Genomic DNA, 16,479 nt, shown 5'->3' with positions numbered 1-16,479 from the left:
GAGCCATCTGCCAGTCACCTTAAGAGATAATTTGAATTGAAATTTGCATTTTGTTTGATGTGGACAATATGACCTTCACATATCAGCAATATGGGTCGAATACTGAAACTACTTTTTTTAAATTTTTGTAAGTTGAAGTTCTATAATGGAAGTACTGTATGTACAGTATGAAGCATAACATTGACCTTGCCTCCTAACCATAAGCGCTGAATCCTTAATGTTTAAAATAAGGCACATGAACACTTTCTACTACTTTTACTCTTTCATGTTATGGCACACAGCATATATATGCTTTTAAGTTCTACCTAAAGCCAGGGGAAGCAAACTAGGGAATGCACAGCATTGCTTACAGTAGTTCCCTTTCTGCAATACTGCATGTGCACTGTTGTGCAGTACCCTCCCTCCCTTCATTGAACGTTCATGCATGTGCAATATATCTACATTGAAGCATTGTCCTTAAAAGGATACCGTTGCAAAGCACTAATACTGAAGAAAGTATTGATTACCAATGCTCTCGAACTACATTTCTACATTCTCCTACATACTGTAGTAATGATGGAACCTCTTATACGTTGCATAGGAAGTCAGAGAGAAACACAGATTCACATACAGTACTGTTTAATATAGCATCTCTGAGTATATTGTATGATAATAAAGTTATTAAGTATCAATTACCTTTAACGACACAATTTCCTTTTTATTTTTATCCAGGAGTGTCTTCAGTTTGATAATAGTAGCCTCATATGATGACTTTCTCCTTTTCTCTGTCTCCAATGCAGCAGTAAGTTCCTTTACCTGTTTATCCAAAAGTAGAAGTCCAGATTTTTGAAACACACTACAGTATGTTACACATTTGACTTTCAAAATGTGCGCTCTTTTAGTATCTTAAATTACAATTACAATAACATCCATGACACAATGACTATAGGACAACTAATGACCTAACTGCTATTTTCACTGTACTGACATACAGTGCCAAGTCAGTGAAAACTGATTAAGTTATGTTTGTGTATGTATAAAATGGATTATTTTTGTTTATTTCCAAAACTATTCCAATCTTTTAATGTTGGTATGGTTATACACTGGCTAATATGTAGTGTAGCTAACCTACTTTAATTTCATACTTTTTTACAATCTGGTGATCATCAAATATGAAGATGGCCACAGGTTATGCATGTAAACTAAATGATGTTCTTTGTCAGAAAGCATGAAATCAATCATAATAGCAAAAGAACCAAGATCCAAAATCTTAACTTGAGCAAAAGTTTGTTGCAAATTAAATGCCTCTTTAATTTCTTACTGAAAATAATTTTTAAGTGAAATATATCAAAGTTATAAAGATGCTATAAATGAAACTTAACTCTCAAATCTCACTAGGAGACAAGAATACAGTATGTCAAAGCAACATCCCAAATTAGAGATAATTTCAAATTCCCAAAATTGCAATAGCTTTGGTGGTAGTTGATATTTGACATCAAAGCTATATACCAGATGGTGCTTTTTTGACACTCTAGTTAAGGCAACCTTTGCCTGAGACTACTGCAGTACAGTAATTAATATTTTACTGCACATAAGAGAGTGAAAAACATGTTACTATTGTGGGTTGTAAATCATACTGTGCTGGCGGAATGGCTCAATTAGCTGAAGGAATACTGACACAACATAGATATGCTCAGCGGTTCAACATACTGTACTGTAGGACCAAGGCTAAAATTGTTATGACCAATTGGTGGTTACGCAGGAATGCATTTTATTCATGGTTTTGAAAACTACTAAACAAGATTATTATGAACTGGTAAAAATAGTGATCATGTTGTGTTGTCATGGAACGACAAGCAATTAAGGATGAAAAACAAAATGCCCTCATAGTGTGGCAGGATGGAACTGGATAAATTGACACATCTGTTAACCAAAGTTCTGATTTTGTTATTTCATGTTCTCAAATTTATCAGTTCTTTAACAGGATAATTCAGTATTTGAGGTAACATTTTAGGACGTTAAAAGGTACAGTACCAATGCACTTCAATTATTACACTTCCATACCTCCCAAAGTATTGCGACCTAGTCAATTAAGAGATTTAGACATAGGCCTAACCTCTAGCCTACCAAAGTATCATATATTTTGTCTTTCCTTTTTTATTCATTACCAATAAATGAGCAAATAACTCTAGGTTGACTGTTCCCGTAGATGGAAAGAACATCAATATGAATACCACCAAAGTTGCAATCACAATTCCTGATCAACAATAAATTAAAAAATTCTACGTTATAAACATTCTGGTGGTTAAAGTTGATATTTAGATCAAAACCACATCTTTATATCAATGTGTCTAGAGAAGAAATTAATATCACTATTTATACTTCAAAATTCTTTATTCATAGAGGAATATAATATACAGTTACCAATGATTACCATACTGTACTCACCTACCCTGTAAGAATTTCATATACAGTTGTCTGAATGTACTTACAGTATACCACTTTCACACAGCACATATACTCTGGAAAAGTTCTATTAGTGCAACCTCCAATATTTGCTATTGCTACAGTAGGTTTACAATATGAATGTATACTGTATAAATAATACACAAAATGAGAAGTTGAATCCTTATAATTTCCACCAATCAAGTAAATTGCTTCCAAAACCTTGAACTACTGTAGTGAGTGAAAAACTGTATCTTCTATGCAGTGCAATTCAGATAACCTATTCCATGGACTCCAAATGCTCCAATCAAGGAGAGCAACTGCTGTGATGTTCAATATCTTAGCCCAGACCAAAGCCTACTACTATAGGTTACATCCAATTAACAAGAAGAAACTACATCATCCATGAAAAATGAGATTTAGAGATAACAATTACTGCACAATGCCAATTCCAAGAGCTCTAGTGTGGTACCTTATATTGTAACTGTTCACTGCTTTGTCCAATTCTTGATAGCAACTTGTGTATTAAGAGCCTCTTTCATGGATGACTTACACTATTATTTGACAGTTACTTAGCACAGGTACCTGCTGCTTACAGAGATTGCTTAATACAATAGGCAAACACAAAGGGCTCAAGATCAACTTCCATTACAAAAGAACATTGCATCTGGTAACCATGGTGATCACAACTGGTGGGGTAGCTGTAGTACTGTACCTTTGAATGTCTAGTTGGCAGTCAATTAGTAAACATTTAACCTTTAACCAAGTTATATTATCAATATAAAATGCATTTTAACCACAAATATGATATGGGCAATTGTCAATGATAGTTTTCAGTTTGTCCCAACTTAATAAATCAAATTTGACAATTGCACTCCAAAAATGTACAGACATTTCATAACCTTTGTGAGTGCAACTTTGATCTTCAAATAGTGTGATAAACTGAAGCATCACTTTTATGTGATGCTTACACTTTGGCTATTAGAATTGAAGTGTTAAATGATGATAGATGATCCATGGAGAAACTTTTCATGAAGGATGTTAATTATGGGAAAAGAAATATTCTAAGTAAAGGTGAGTCTGCATAAACTGTGAAACTCTTTTTTCTTATTCATTTATCTTGGAGATTTTTATTTATGACCTCTGCTACGTAAGAACATTGTGCAAACAAAAGTCAATTGATTATTCTTTACTAAGTAAAAGAGTGTTTTGTTATGGTGTTGTTACACAGTGTAGTTTTAAAGTTGAATACCAAACATTGTTTCTGACTGTTGTGGTCAGAGATGTCAGACCGGAAAGGTTTGACAATGGTAGTACTGTTCATCTTAATCATTATAAAATAAAAAGTGCAAACACAAGTCAAAAGTCAAAATAAAATCCTAGCAGGATCTTCTTCAAAGGCTGAATGTCATTTAGCCTTTGAAGAAGATCCTGCTCATTCTCACAAATCTGACATATGTATCTAATTATTGTACTGAACTGTATTGTCCACGCTACAGTACACCATACCAGTGCATTTGAAATCCAATTGTGTTAGTTTCATGAAACATATCATATCTAGATGATATAGACAATTAGACAGCAAAGTTTGTCATATTGTAAAGATGATGAAGAGTAATTTATCCACAACAATCTGTGATTTTCTGCCAAGGATATGGCCTGATGACGTCAATTAAAGCATGTCAAATCTAAAGAAGCTTTAAAGAAATCTTTGCACATGTATGGCTCAAAGGGATTGCTTAGAAAATTATGAATATACTTGAAATGCATGTTTAAACTGTATCAAAACCACATCCTCACTAATAATGTACTGTGAAGATATGATAATTTCAAATTTGGTGATATGTACAAGTTGGAAAAATTAACACAAGTTCTTGATATTTTCTTTATTTCAATCAATTATCTATGGAGGAAATTTGTATTTCTACACAAAAGGTGCATTTAGAGGAACATAAATACAATACAAGTTTAATAAAGTTCTGTAATCACAGCTATGCCAACAATTCGAAATGTTTCAGTTTAAAGATTTTCAAGGATAAATCAACTAGATGATTATAAAAGCCAAAGTAAAGTTTTTGAAGAATATCTGCCTGGTTGGTACTGATCATCTACTCGTATCAACATTCTTGGAGGTATTGAGCTAACTTTAAGCCAGTGAAAACAGGCTAAATTTCAAGTTTATCACAAGATGGGGTCTTCAACTAACAGCGTGAAATATTTGATCTAATAAAATGTAACATTATATATGTGTCACCAGAATATTCCCTTTATAGCTACCTGTGCAAAAGTTGATGTTAAACTTGGTCTCTGCACCTGTCTGCCCTACATACTTTCCATTTGTTTGGAGAGCTAACAACAGTTAACATTGATAAAAGTATACTAAAAATTCAATGAAATTGTCAAAATGTTGTAAGCAGAGCTGACTGAAAAGGATATGAACTGTTGCCTTTTATTTCCTGTAGCTAAACATATTTAAGGACAACACAATCACTTACAGGCTTCGAACTTCACAATAGCTATCAGCTGGCTAATTGCCAGTGTATTTTTTCGTTTGTCAGTAGAGAAAAGGCACCCAGGCATTTTCCTGCCAGGATATACAGAAGATGCCAGGAGATAAGCACCTATTAATGATATTGGGCAGCTCCCTTAAGACTATTCTAGCCAGTAAAAGTTGTAAGCACTAAGTCTTGCTTCTTTCTAAACAAGTGGCTAAATTGTGAAATTCTAGGTCTGATTCATACCTTGATTTTGAGGTGAGACATGACAAAGCCAAGTAAAAGCTAGGTGAGATTGTTTTCATATATAGAAGCTGATAAATTGTCCAGACCTCATACAGCCTCACAACATGTATATCACATCTATATAGTTCTCTTCATGACGTCTTCATCTCAAACACTACAGACAGTAGTATACAAGTGAAGCACTGACCGTTTGTTCTATACTATCCACACAGTTCTACAATAAATCCTTTGTGCACATGCAGTGTATAGTGTACATTCCATTTATTGACGGTTATAACATCACTGGATCTGTCACAAAGACAGTCTCCCATTTGAAATAACCTCATTAATTATTAATAATCAGTTCAATTGTAAGGTACTGCATTGTGGCCAGAACAGATCTACTCAAGTGTACAGTTAAAGTACTGTAGGACATGAAGAATAAAGGAATTGCTCCTTTAACTGGTGGCATGTGAATAGAGAAGTACTGTCTTGCTACATTTCCAAAACACTCTTGCCTTAACCTAACACTGGTTAAACCTTTGCTGTGCCCTTTTCTCATCTTGCTGCCCTTTTCTAACTTTACATTGATTTCAGCTAAGCTGGGCAGGGAATAATTCAGTGTTAAAATTCTGCAGTTTTGTAGGTTCTGAACTTTGTTTCAAATATAATACTACATATGGTTCCAGTATACAGAAAGTGCTATACATCTTTGCACTTGTTTAGAAAATGCCCCTTGTGCATAGCATTTTGCAAAGTGATACCCGATAAACTATTCCTGAATGTTTTTCCTTAATTTCTGATTTTTCGAAAGTACCATGCTGCGACTGAACCAACTGTACTGTACATAACTGCATTTTGCAGCATTACTGTAACTCCGTAATGTTTTCCATTCTGGAGCAGACGTGACCTATGTGAAAATCACATAGAGTGGTGTCACATTACACACAAAACCGGTGAAATGTTTTAATGAGCTCAGCTGGGGAAGCATGGAAAAGTTAAGTGTAGACCTGCTAATTGCCAGTAAGGATACCTGGTGTTATAATGCATAGCTGGAGGCAAAAAAACAATTTTTTTTTTGTTGGGCTCATACTCAAGTATTTTATTACACAAACAATACTGTTCCCGTTTAGTCGAAAGAGACAATAATTCTGAAAAAAATTGATATCAAAGTAAGCAGATTCTTACTGACCAGAAACGTGATACGTAAAAGCTCATACAGGTCACCGTGTGACGTCATTCTGCGTAGTGTACCGTGAACGCGAAACAATAGCAATGGACTTTCTACGTACTTCTCGTAAGAAAGTGAACCATTTATTAACTTCACTTTTCCAATAAACATGCAGCTACAAGTGAAAGAAATGGTTGTTAGAATTGTTCGCACATTTGTGAACTAATATTGGGTAGCAATTCTTGAAATAAAAGTAAATTAAATGGTTAAAAATTCTGACTAACCGACTGGTTATATTTCGTAAGAATCGCTGCTATTATAGGCTTTTTAACTTTTTTAAACTTTTTCAAAAATTTGAAAACTTTAACCGTCTCCGTACAATATATATTAGCCTACAATACATATCCTCCGTACGTGTTAGTGTGCATCACTATGTTAGCTCTCTGAGTAGTACATCAATGGAATGGTACAAGTCTAAATATATTTAATGTAACATAAATTTGAACGGATTAGAGGATGACGAAAAACCACCAGCTATGTATTTTAAGAGTACTAGCCTAGTAAAACCTTGATTTGTATACAAACAAAATTACTGAAGTGTGATAAATGTGTCTTTTGAAGAGCTTGCAAACCTACAGTATGGAAGAGTTATCTTGGAGAAGTAATGACAGCTAACTTGAACTTTATAGAAAACTAATATTTACCCTTAAAACATAATCTATCGGCATTTTGTTTCGGGTTTCTGCTCACTCTGGTTGCTGTATTATGCAAATCAATACTACAGCTTGATTAATCAGCATATCCACTCAAACCATTCAGAATGGAGATCAATACATCTTCCTTAACAAACTTCTGAAAATGTTGAAAAAATCCTTCCAGGATGAGATATCAACAGCAGAATACAATTTGATCGAAGAATTAAAATGTCTGGATATATTTTGTCCAATTACACAGCTTTTGCTAAAATTGCATCCAAATGAAATCTTCTGTAAATATGGTCACACATACATGTATGGTTTCTATTTGCCAGAGTCTAGGCAAGTAAAATTTCTTTCAACAAACATTTGTTTGCTTACAAGCAGATTATAAACAAAATACTTCCATGCCCAATAAAAGTTATCTTGAGTAATGCATGCACACTGTTACTTGCACACACCCCATATTTCTACAGTGTATTACATTCCCAACACACATTGTCACTGCACAGTCTTGTTGACCTTTCACCACCCCACACGGAGGATGCAACTTACATAGAGACCCCCAGGATGCTACACTTTGAACCCTTTGACATGATGGTGGTACTGATGTACCATTTATAAATGAAAGTTCTTCATATCGAGTACCTTGTTTTAAAGGATTTGCGTCTAGGTAGAAATTTAGTTTTGATATGTCAAAAAATCCCCCCCCCCCCAAAAAAGAACTTGTAGTTGAATGTTAATATGTTTGTATATAATGTTAATCTATTGCTGAAAGAATTGTATTGATTAAACCTTCTTTTAGCTAGCTCCATAATGAATAGCAGATCACCAATGGATGACAGGCTGTGACACCATTGTTTTCCTTGGCATGATGCTTTGTAAACAAGCCATGTTATTTCAGGTCATAAAATTATCTTGTTTTCCTATGAGCTTTGTGTTTTATCTGATGAATTGAATGCATGGTGTATGTGAAACCATGGAGGTAAAAACATGTTGAAACTTAGTAGTCCAGCCTCTTAAAGTGATTACACTTACAGGGTTATTAATTTAAAATTATAAATCACTGCAACATATCAATATTAATTATGTGTGTATGAAAGTTAACCTTTAAGGGCAACAGCTGTCATTTAATACTGTAACTATGGTCAGTGCCATGTATGTGATATCAAATACAACCATGTTACCAGTCTACATAGAGACGTGGTAGCATACTACGTATACTTCCACTTTCCGCTCTATTTATGAAATTACAACACCAACAGGCTTTTGTGTGAGTTCTTGCCACATTTTACTGTATATCAGAACATGTGATATAAAAACTGTGAACAACAGATTCTTTAACTTAATACCGTGGGGTCCAAATAGCCAGTATGAAACTTCATTCAAGTGACTTTAAATCATTTTCAGTTTCCAGACATTGTTCTCTGTCAACCTCAAATGAAAAGAAAATACTATCATGCGACCCAGCTATAGTTAACAATAATAATAGGAGCACAGAGTATGATACATAACATGGTGTCTTATGTTAACCACACAAAGTTCACTGAAAGGCCATCCATAATGTACAGTATGTCCAACGCGCACCAGCGGTATAGCTTTAATCCCTAACCAAACAGGATAAGTCATTGTTGAGAAGCTCAGCTTCTGGATGGATGGATATTATACAGCTGGATGGATATTATACAGCAATGTTGTGATTGTTGTCTCCGGTAATAGCAAGTATTCCAAGAATAACATACTTATTGTGAACAAGGTCATAAGGAAGCAGCAAATCACTATTGTGCACGAGACCTAAAGGAAATACCCTTCCTCTAGATTCTCATGAACATGATGGCATATGTAATGAAGAGGGATGTACTTCGTACTATGATAGACACAGATTTGTCTTACTTGTAAAGTTCTTTACTGAATAAAGATTACTGAAGTTCAGAGTAATTTCAGAGTACAGTAACTCTATTAGAGGATACTCCAGGATGTTGGTCTACAGGATGAACATATTACAAAGTAGAGTATAATAAGAGGCTTGCATTCGCTTTTACTCTCACCTCCATTACAAATCTAACAGAAAGGTTATCCACTTCATTTGCCAGAACATTAATACAATTTCATACTCGGCTACTTCTGTTCTTTTTACTGTGTCATATCCTGTAGTTTCAGTTATAACAGAATAACAATTTACCACAGAATTACATCATCAATAGCACAGCTGTACTAATAGACACTCTTATTGATGCATGGTGAAATTATAACTGTTCAAAGATAAGAACTTATCTTCAGTTATAATTTCAAATGTGCTGTTTCAGTTAGTACAACTGGTGCATAGGCCTATCTCAGTACAGTATGTTCTAGAACTTACCATTGTGGGAGCCTTTTCAGTACTGTTCTTATCTGGTTTTCCACTTTTAAGAACTGGAATCTTTGATTCTGTGGTATCTGATTGGCTATCTCTCTGGGTATAACCTGATCATATTGAGGGAAAAAATGCATGTTTTCTCAAAATGTTACAAAGCAGCTGATGATAAAGCTTCCACCTAAAAAGATTATGCTCATCCAAACAGATTCATGATTCAAAGTATCTTAAACAGAGCTACCTATGCAAAAGTCTTTTCCTTAAACATTTGAGCAAGAGTGCTAATTATATTGTAAGGAGGCATGTAAAGGAGGAGTAATGAGTGATGTACATATAACATTTCCAAAATGCAAAGTAACCAGTGCTATGACTACTTTACGTCAGCCACTTTTTAATTCTCAAAACATCACTATAAGAGATTGTAACCCCATTTCCAATATTTTCTCAATATTTTTTTTCCTTATGTGTTATTTACCTAAAATCTCCCTACACCTTTGCTTTTTCACTTACAGATTTATATTGCTTCTAATTTATCTTTAATAGCAATGTTGACCTCTGATGCATTTGTAGCTGGTCTCTACATAACAGTTTATTTCTACAAAATTTTAACATGTTCAAAAGATTAATCAAGATCTTTCTTCTCAGTCATTCTTGTACTCACCACTTCCAGATTTCTCTACTATTGGCTTCTTCCTTTTCTTTTCAATTATGAGAGAAAGTTTCAATTTTTTTACTTCTCCTTCTAATTCTTTTATTTTCTTCTCTTTCTCATTCCTATCTTGTACACCTTTCTCCATCTCAACCTCCTTCAGACGGATCTCCTTGTTATGTTCCTATAGCAACATAAAGGAACAATAATTTAGCCAGCTCTTCAAAAGATCATGAAATTCAAAGTAATATCTTCAGAGGGTTCTGTTTGGTCAATTACATTACCCTGTTTTGGTCCCTGCTGCTGTAGTTTTTGCAAAAACTCTGATGCATACAGGCCTACTGAGTGGTCCCAATGTACTCTAGCAACTAGAAACTGCATTCTCAACCAAACACATTGGAGCCATTTTTTGGGGCGGTTCCAGATTTGTAACAAATTTAATAACCTGTTACTGTAGGATCACATACTGTACTGTATGACAGACTAGTGAATATGTAGCGGCTATCAAACAATGGGTGACCAGAGTGTTTTAAAACTGTCATGTGATATACTGTACCATATGTCACACTGTCATGTGATTTTCTTAAAAGTAACCTTCTGTCACCTGACACGTGAGTGGAAGTTTCCTGTTTTTATAGTGTTTTTGCATAGTGTAATTTATATATTAAACCTGAACGTTTCATTCCACTGATAACAAGAGAGGTATTCAATCCTTTATCCTACTGTATGGTCAGATCTAGTACCGGGTCCGAATGTGTGACCTACACAAGGTCATTATAAAAGAAACGGTCAATTCTGGACGGTCTTTTTGCTTAAGTCTTCCTACACTGAAGGACGACGGACCTCAAAAGTTTAACAGGTTACTTTGTGTTCCTGCGAGGGTCTGGTAACTGTGTGTTTCTGCAATTATATTTGGTTACTGTGTGTTCCCACAATACAGGGCTACTGTGTGTTCCCCTAACTTACTGTAGGTTACCGTGTGTTTCCCATTCAGAGGAAGTAAGAGAGCTTGAGAACCAACGGCTGCTCAAACCAGGTTTCTTAAGTCAGTTATCACAGTTTTTGGTTAGGTAATACACAGCCTAAACAACCGCAATTCGTCCTTCGCAATTATTGTCTTCTCTCTACCTGTGACACAAACCAGCCCTTTGGTCATTTCAATATTTGAAGATAGTCAAATTTAATATATCTTTGCCAATTTGTTTCAATTAATCCTGTATCAGTAAATATGCTCATACACAACACGGTCTCTGAGTTGCTGTTTGAAAAACAAACATCAACAATTGCCTAAAATTTGATTATCACCCAAAGTGCTCCAAACTAGGGGAAACCAAACTAACTGCATAACAACCAGGGCTGAATCTGCTAAATTGTAAAATTTCATGTTGGGGAAGGAAACAGGAAATTTATTTAGGAAAGATAAGCAAAGTTCTGCTTAAAGCAATGAAGCAAAGTGGTTTATCATACCATCTTCAGATTATCTTCTTTCATTCCAGATTTAATTTTCACCTCCTGTAGTTCTTCTTTCAATATCTTCACTTCTTTGGCAAGTTGTTCCTAAAGCAAAAGTAGTGAAATAAGTTGGGAAATTATAAAATATTATCTAACAAGCAAAGTGGACAAATAGAGATGTAAACGATATTTTGTCTGTACATAGCCTATTTGTACTGAAATGACAAACAACACAGTCTGCAATTTAGTTACAATACGTACTGTAGGTAACTGCTGTTACTTAATACACCATACAAAATTTTAGGTTACTAAATTTACAGTATTTCAAAATTCAAATATAAATAATTTATAAGTTTTTGTATTTGAATCAATTGATATTCCATCGAGCCAGTGTACTATGCAATACAAATTATAATTGACTGTGTCCATCCCATATCAACATTGTTACATCATGATTGGAACAGATTGGAATCATGCATAACAAATCTTTTCAATTGATGCCACCTACAATGTAGTAATCAATGCAATGTTGCTTCTAAACAACTACAACTGACAGATCTTTTGCTATTACTGAAACTGGAACTCTGAGATGTGCTTACTTTGATTTCATCAGGTGTCTTCGCCTCACTCAGTTTCTTCACTTGACTTAGGTCATCTATTAACCTTGACCTTTCAATCATAAGGTAAGCAACAGCTTCACTTGAAGAACCCTCTGCTAGATCAACTAATCCACCCTTTAATAATTAAAGAAAATAATAAATTGTACGTATTTGACACAGATCAAACCTTTCCTATATATGCCTACCAGCTATTTTCAGCGACCAATTCTTAAGCTCTTCCAAACCATACTTACAAAATATGATGCGCAATTATCATACAAAAATGTACCTACCACCTATTATCAATACCACCTACTATCACTTAAGTAAAGTGAATCATACAAGAATTTAAAGTTAAGGCAATCTATTCATTAATAATCATGATATGAAGGAAAACGAGCACATCTAACCACGTTCTTCTTGGGATATCGAGCAATCTTTGCAATTAAATATTTAACTTTGTCCAACCATGAAAGCTAATGAGATTAATAATATAAAAGTACATATTGCAGACTAATTTCATCATTATGAAGAATATGAATTACAAACTTTACATTAAGCCCTGACCACTCATTAATATTCATAAGGGAACCATAAAACAAAAAGGGCATGTCTGCTCATAAAAACACATAAATTATGAAGGTTTGACATGCCACAATTTCTTGTTTGCAGGCTAGCTGTCACTAACTCACATAAACACATGTCATAATTTACTGTTTAGATTCCCAAGCCTCCTGCCTAGAAACCAAAAGATACCTCCGTCAGCAATTTAAAATGCTTTAGCATGCTTGAATGCTTTAGCAGCAATGTTTATGATCAGTTGTGTAAATCCCATTGACATGTGCAGGAGTTGTAACTTCCTGGATAAGCATGCATTCACAAAATTACTGTAAGCAATTTCCTATTGTATAGTGAATATGAACTATGTGTAGGTTCTGTTCAAGAATTAACAGCTGTGAAACAATCAATAATATTATCCATATTTTGCACGTTGTAGCCTCCAAAACGTACACATGGCCCAGCTGACATGTACATGTTATAATCATAGTAATTGTCCTATTGCAACTCATATTATACCCACATGAAACACAACTACTGTAGGCAATCCTTAACTACTCGCACAAATTTGGCACATTCTTGGCAAAGTCATGTAACACCACACGTAAAAACCAGTCAGCCATGGCAAGGCTAACCCACATCAATTTACTCATTTAAAGCCTACTTGCAACCAACATTAAAGTACTTACTTGTTTGCCAGATTTAAACTTTGACTTTTCCAGCTTACTGCACTTAAAGCTCAGTGAAAATGACACCGTTCTATGCAAATTTATATCAATATTCCTTATTTTTATTGAGTTATCTGTCGTTAAAAATTTTGAGCTGAATAAAATTTGCCAGATTTTTCCGAAGATTCTACATACTTCAATCAAAATTTGCAAGCCCCACCCAATAGCTCATCGCGCTAGTAAAATCTTTCTGTTTTGTTAGGCCTAGGAAATCACTTTCGTGGCTAGCCTGTCTTAGGTCCCTTTTCTTCAATAGTATCGTTCTCTTGGTCTCAATGATGTAGCTTGCAAAATTATGTCATTTCCTTCAATTGCAATGAATAAACAGCTTGTGTTTTCAGATGTTTCCTCTGTGGAATTGTAAAAAGTGGATTAAACCCATTAAACCCACCTGGTCAGACTACGTGTAGAATCTTAAGCAACACAGAACCTAATTTGGAAGAACTGTTTTCCGAAATTCATTAGCAAACAGGAATTGAGACTTTAAGATCAGTATATAATTTAGAGATCACCATGGAAATCTCCAGTCTGGGATCTTTTATTCTTCAATGAATGTTAAGACACACATTTCTAATGTTGTCCAATGCATGATTCTTCTAAATGATCCACATCACCAGGTGATATGCAAATCTGCACCTAGTGAGCTCTACAGAGTGGATCCATACTGTATGCATATAGTATGTGTGCAGTACCCAAATAACTTAACTTGCATATAATTTTGTAAACCAGAAAAAAAAAAAACATTTAAGTGGTTCTGATGCCTAAATATATTGACAGTGTTGTAAGCCATACACATGGTAATATCCATGAAGATGTGTACACCAAACTAAAGAGGGATTATATGTATTGACTAGTGTGGCAACATATAAAGGAAGACCAGCAAATTCAGCAATCAGTTATCATGTTGACAAAGTCTATTCAGCGGCAATGTATAAGAATAGATGCATACTGACATACATGAATTATTAATGAAGTCAAAATTTATGATGTCATACAGTACGCATGTCCTGTGCATATATAGTGTACTTACAATGTATTATCCAAGTACTGTATGTATGGTAAGTACAGTAGAGATACTATTTCAGAGGTATCTGACTAATAACTTAATGTTCACTGATTAATATTTATGATACAGTATGTGCACACACAAAAAACAACCAAGTTGATTGTATGAATGTACGGTAGTATGACAAACCTAATATGTAAAGGATGAATTCATGGTTTCAACATTTGGTTTATATCTTGTGCTTAAAAGACATTTCTTGTAATTGATGAATATTAATTGGAAATGTCATGAAAATGTGCTTTTTTTGTAACAAAATCACCACACCAGCATGAGCCAACTTTTACATTTAAAGCCCTGCTCATTCATTAATATTCATGGCATGGGAATCAAAAATAATTTACTCATCACAGGACACACACCTGCTCATTAATATACAAGATACTGTAGCCCTACCAAAATCAATGGGGACCATGTACTGACCATGATGAACATACATACCATGAATGACATCAATCTCATATTTCCTTCCTGAGGTATACCATGTTTACAAGCTAGAGCAACACATACACACACACACACAGGAATACAGTGCACACCCACACAAACTTGGCAGCATACACTTACTGTAGGTTCCAATAGATGCCAAAGCATCAGAATAAAAAAATGGCACAGAGAGTATACATACCAGTACAGTGACTTGAACATGACAGATGTGTACTGTAGGAAGTTGTGACAGGTCTGTCAGTTATTGTGAAATTTCAAAATTAATGTACAGGTACAGCAGCCAGAAAGCTGGGGAAATTGAAATGCTTTATAATCCCAAAACTAGGTCTGTGTTTAATTAATTTTTGCTTTTCGCATTTAGTAGCCGAATGAATTTCCCACTCTGTTGACATGTCCATCGAGTTTTTTACATGTATGCATTCATCACAAAACAGTTTAAACTATTTATAAGACAAGTTTTTCCTGCTAAGAGCATTAATCGGGGAGTAATAAAGGACTTTTGCAGATATTGAGTAGAGTGTCTTCCGACAACTTCCTCATTTAAAATTAATCTCATACAGTTCCCCAAATCCACTAGTTTGAATCCAACCAATCAGTGAATAGCTTACAGTATGTATGTGTTCACTTAAATGAGCCATTGCTTAAAATAGATCCATTCATAGCAATCCGAAAAAGTTGCGTCATTATCAAAGCCATGCACACTGTACACAAAGCGTGGTGTTGTAGTACTGTACATATCGGTGTACTGGGTTGCTTACGAGGCCGGCAGAGTGAAAATTATTTACTTCATTATTCAATGACGTTCATAGAATTTAAATATTCATATGATGGGCAGGGTTTATTATGATCCTAATAGGAAATATCTTCGAGAAAAACAACGTCCAAAAATGTTTCCACTTTTATTCTACCATCTGTTCAAGCTAGATTTGAATGGATAAGTTAGTTATGTATGTCGCTACATGGCAACATGGGGTAAATTTATGAGGTTGAGGAAATGATAGAAAAAGACTCAAAGGTGCTTTAACCAAGCTGCTCACCTGCCTTAGTACTTCTTTCATTTCATGGTTCCTTCCATCTAGTTCTTGATGTAACTGTTTAACTTCATCTTTCAATGCTTCATTCTCAGCTTCCAGTTCTTCTGTGATTGAATCTCTCTCTGCTGATACTTTCCGAATATTTTCAATGTAACTCTCCACCTGTTATGAATTATTGTTACCTTGACTTGTACACATACAGTATTCAGCACAAATGTCTGCTACTAATGTGTACCATCAAATTCACCTGAAGTACAGTACATTACTTTACAGTTATTCTGAAGGAACAGTACAGAGACTAAGATGAAAGAGCTGAATATTTATGGCAACACATTCAGAATCTGACTTTCTAATGGTATACATCTTAAAGTACTGAGTAGAGTGTAGCATATTACAACGTGTCAAGCTTAGCAAGTACATGACTGTACATATTGTGTCATTTCTTAATAAAGTTGAAAGAAAAGTGGATTAAGTTAAATGTCAAATGTTATACCCTGACCGAGTGTAGCAACTTATAGCACTAACTAATAAGGTAACAGCAAAACAAAAAACTGCAAAAAAACAACATTCATATCTGGGAGAAGAA

General features: G+C 34.7%; 1 protein-coding gene across 7 annotated transcripts in view; it reads right to left on the bottom strand.

The window, feature by feature from the left end:
• The window catches only part of LOC139975639 (uncharacterized), a 45,860-nt gene that overhangs the window by 22,660 nt on the left and 6,721 nt on the right, over nucleotides 1-16,479 (bottom strand). For 4 of the 7 annotated variants that reach the window (XM_071983717.1, XM_071983714.1, XM_071983712.1 and 1 more), the window contains 6 exons: nucleotides 15,897-16,055; nucleotides 12,064-12,198; nucleotides 11,480-11,569; nucleotides 10,025-10,196; nucleotides 9,370-9,473; nucleotides 676-795 (listed from right to left, as the gene is read on the bottom strand). In XM_071983717.1, the coding sequence (XP_071839818.1) occupies nucleotides 676-795; nucleotides 9,370-9,473; nucleotides 10,025-10,196; nucleotides 11,480-11,569; nucleotides 12,064-12,198; nucleotides 15,897-16,055 (780 nt within the window). Of the gene's footprint in view, nucleotides 1-675; nucleotides 796-9,369; nucleotides 9,474-10,024; nucleotides 10,197-10,296; nucleotides 10,450-11,479; nucleotides 11,570-12,063; nucleotides 12,199-15,896; nucleotides 16,056-16,479 lie in introns of those variants that run through there. The other 3 variants (XM_071983715.1, XM_071983716.1, XM_071983718.1) reach the window with 3 other exon arrangements.

This window comes from Apostichopus japonicus, chromosome 11 (assembly GCF_037975245.1).
Source record: "Apostichopus japonicus isolate 1M-3 chromosome 11, ASM3797524v1, whole genome shotgun sequence".
NCBI lineage: Eukaryota > Metazoa > Echinodermata > Holothuroidea > Aspidochirotida > Stichopodidae > Apostichopus > Apostichopus japonicus.
Note: the sequence above shows the minus strand (reverse complement) of the source record. Positions and strands in the feature narration are given on the sequence as shown.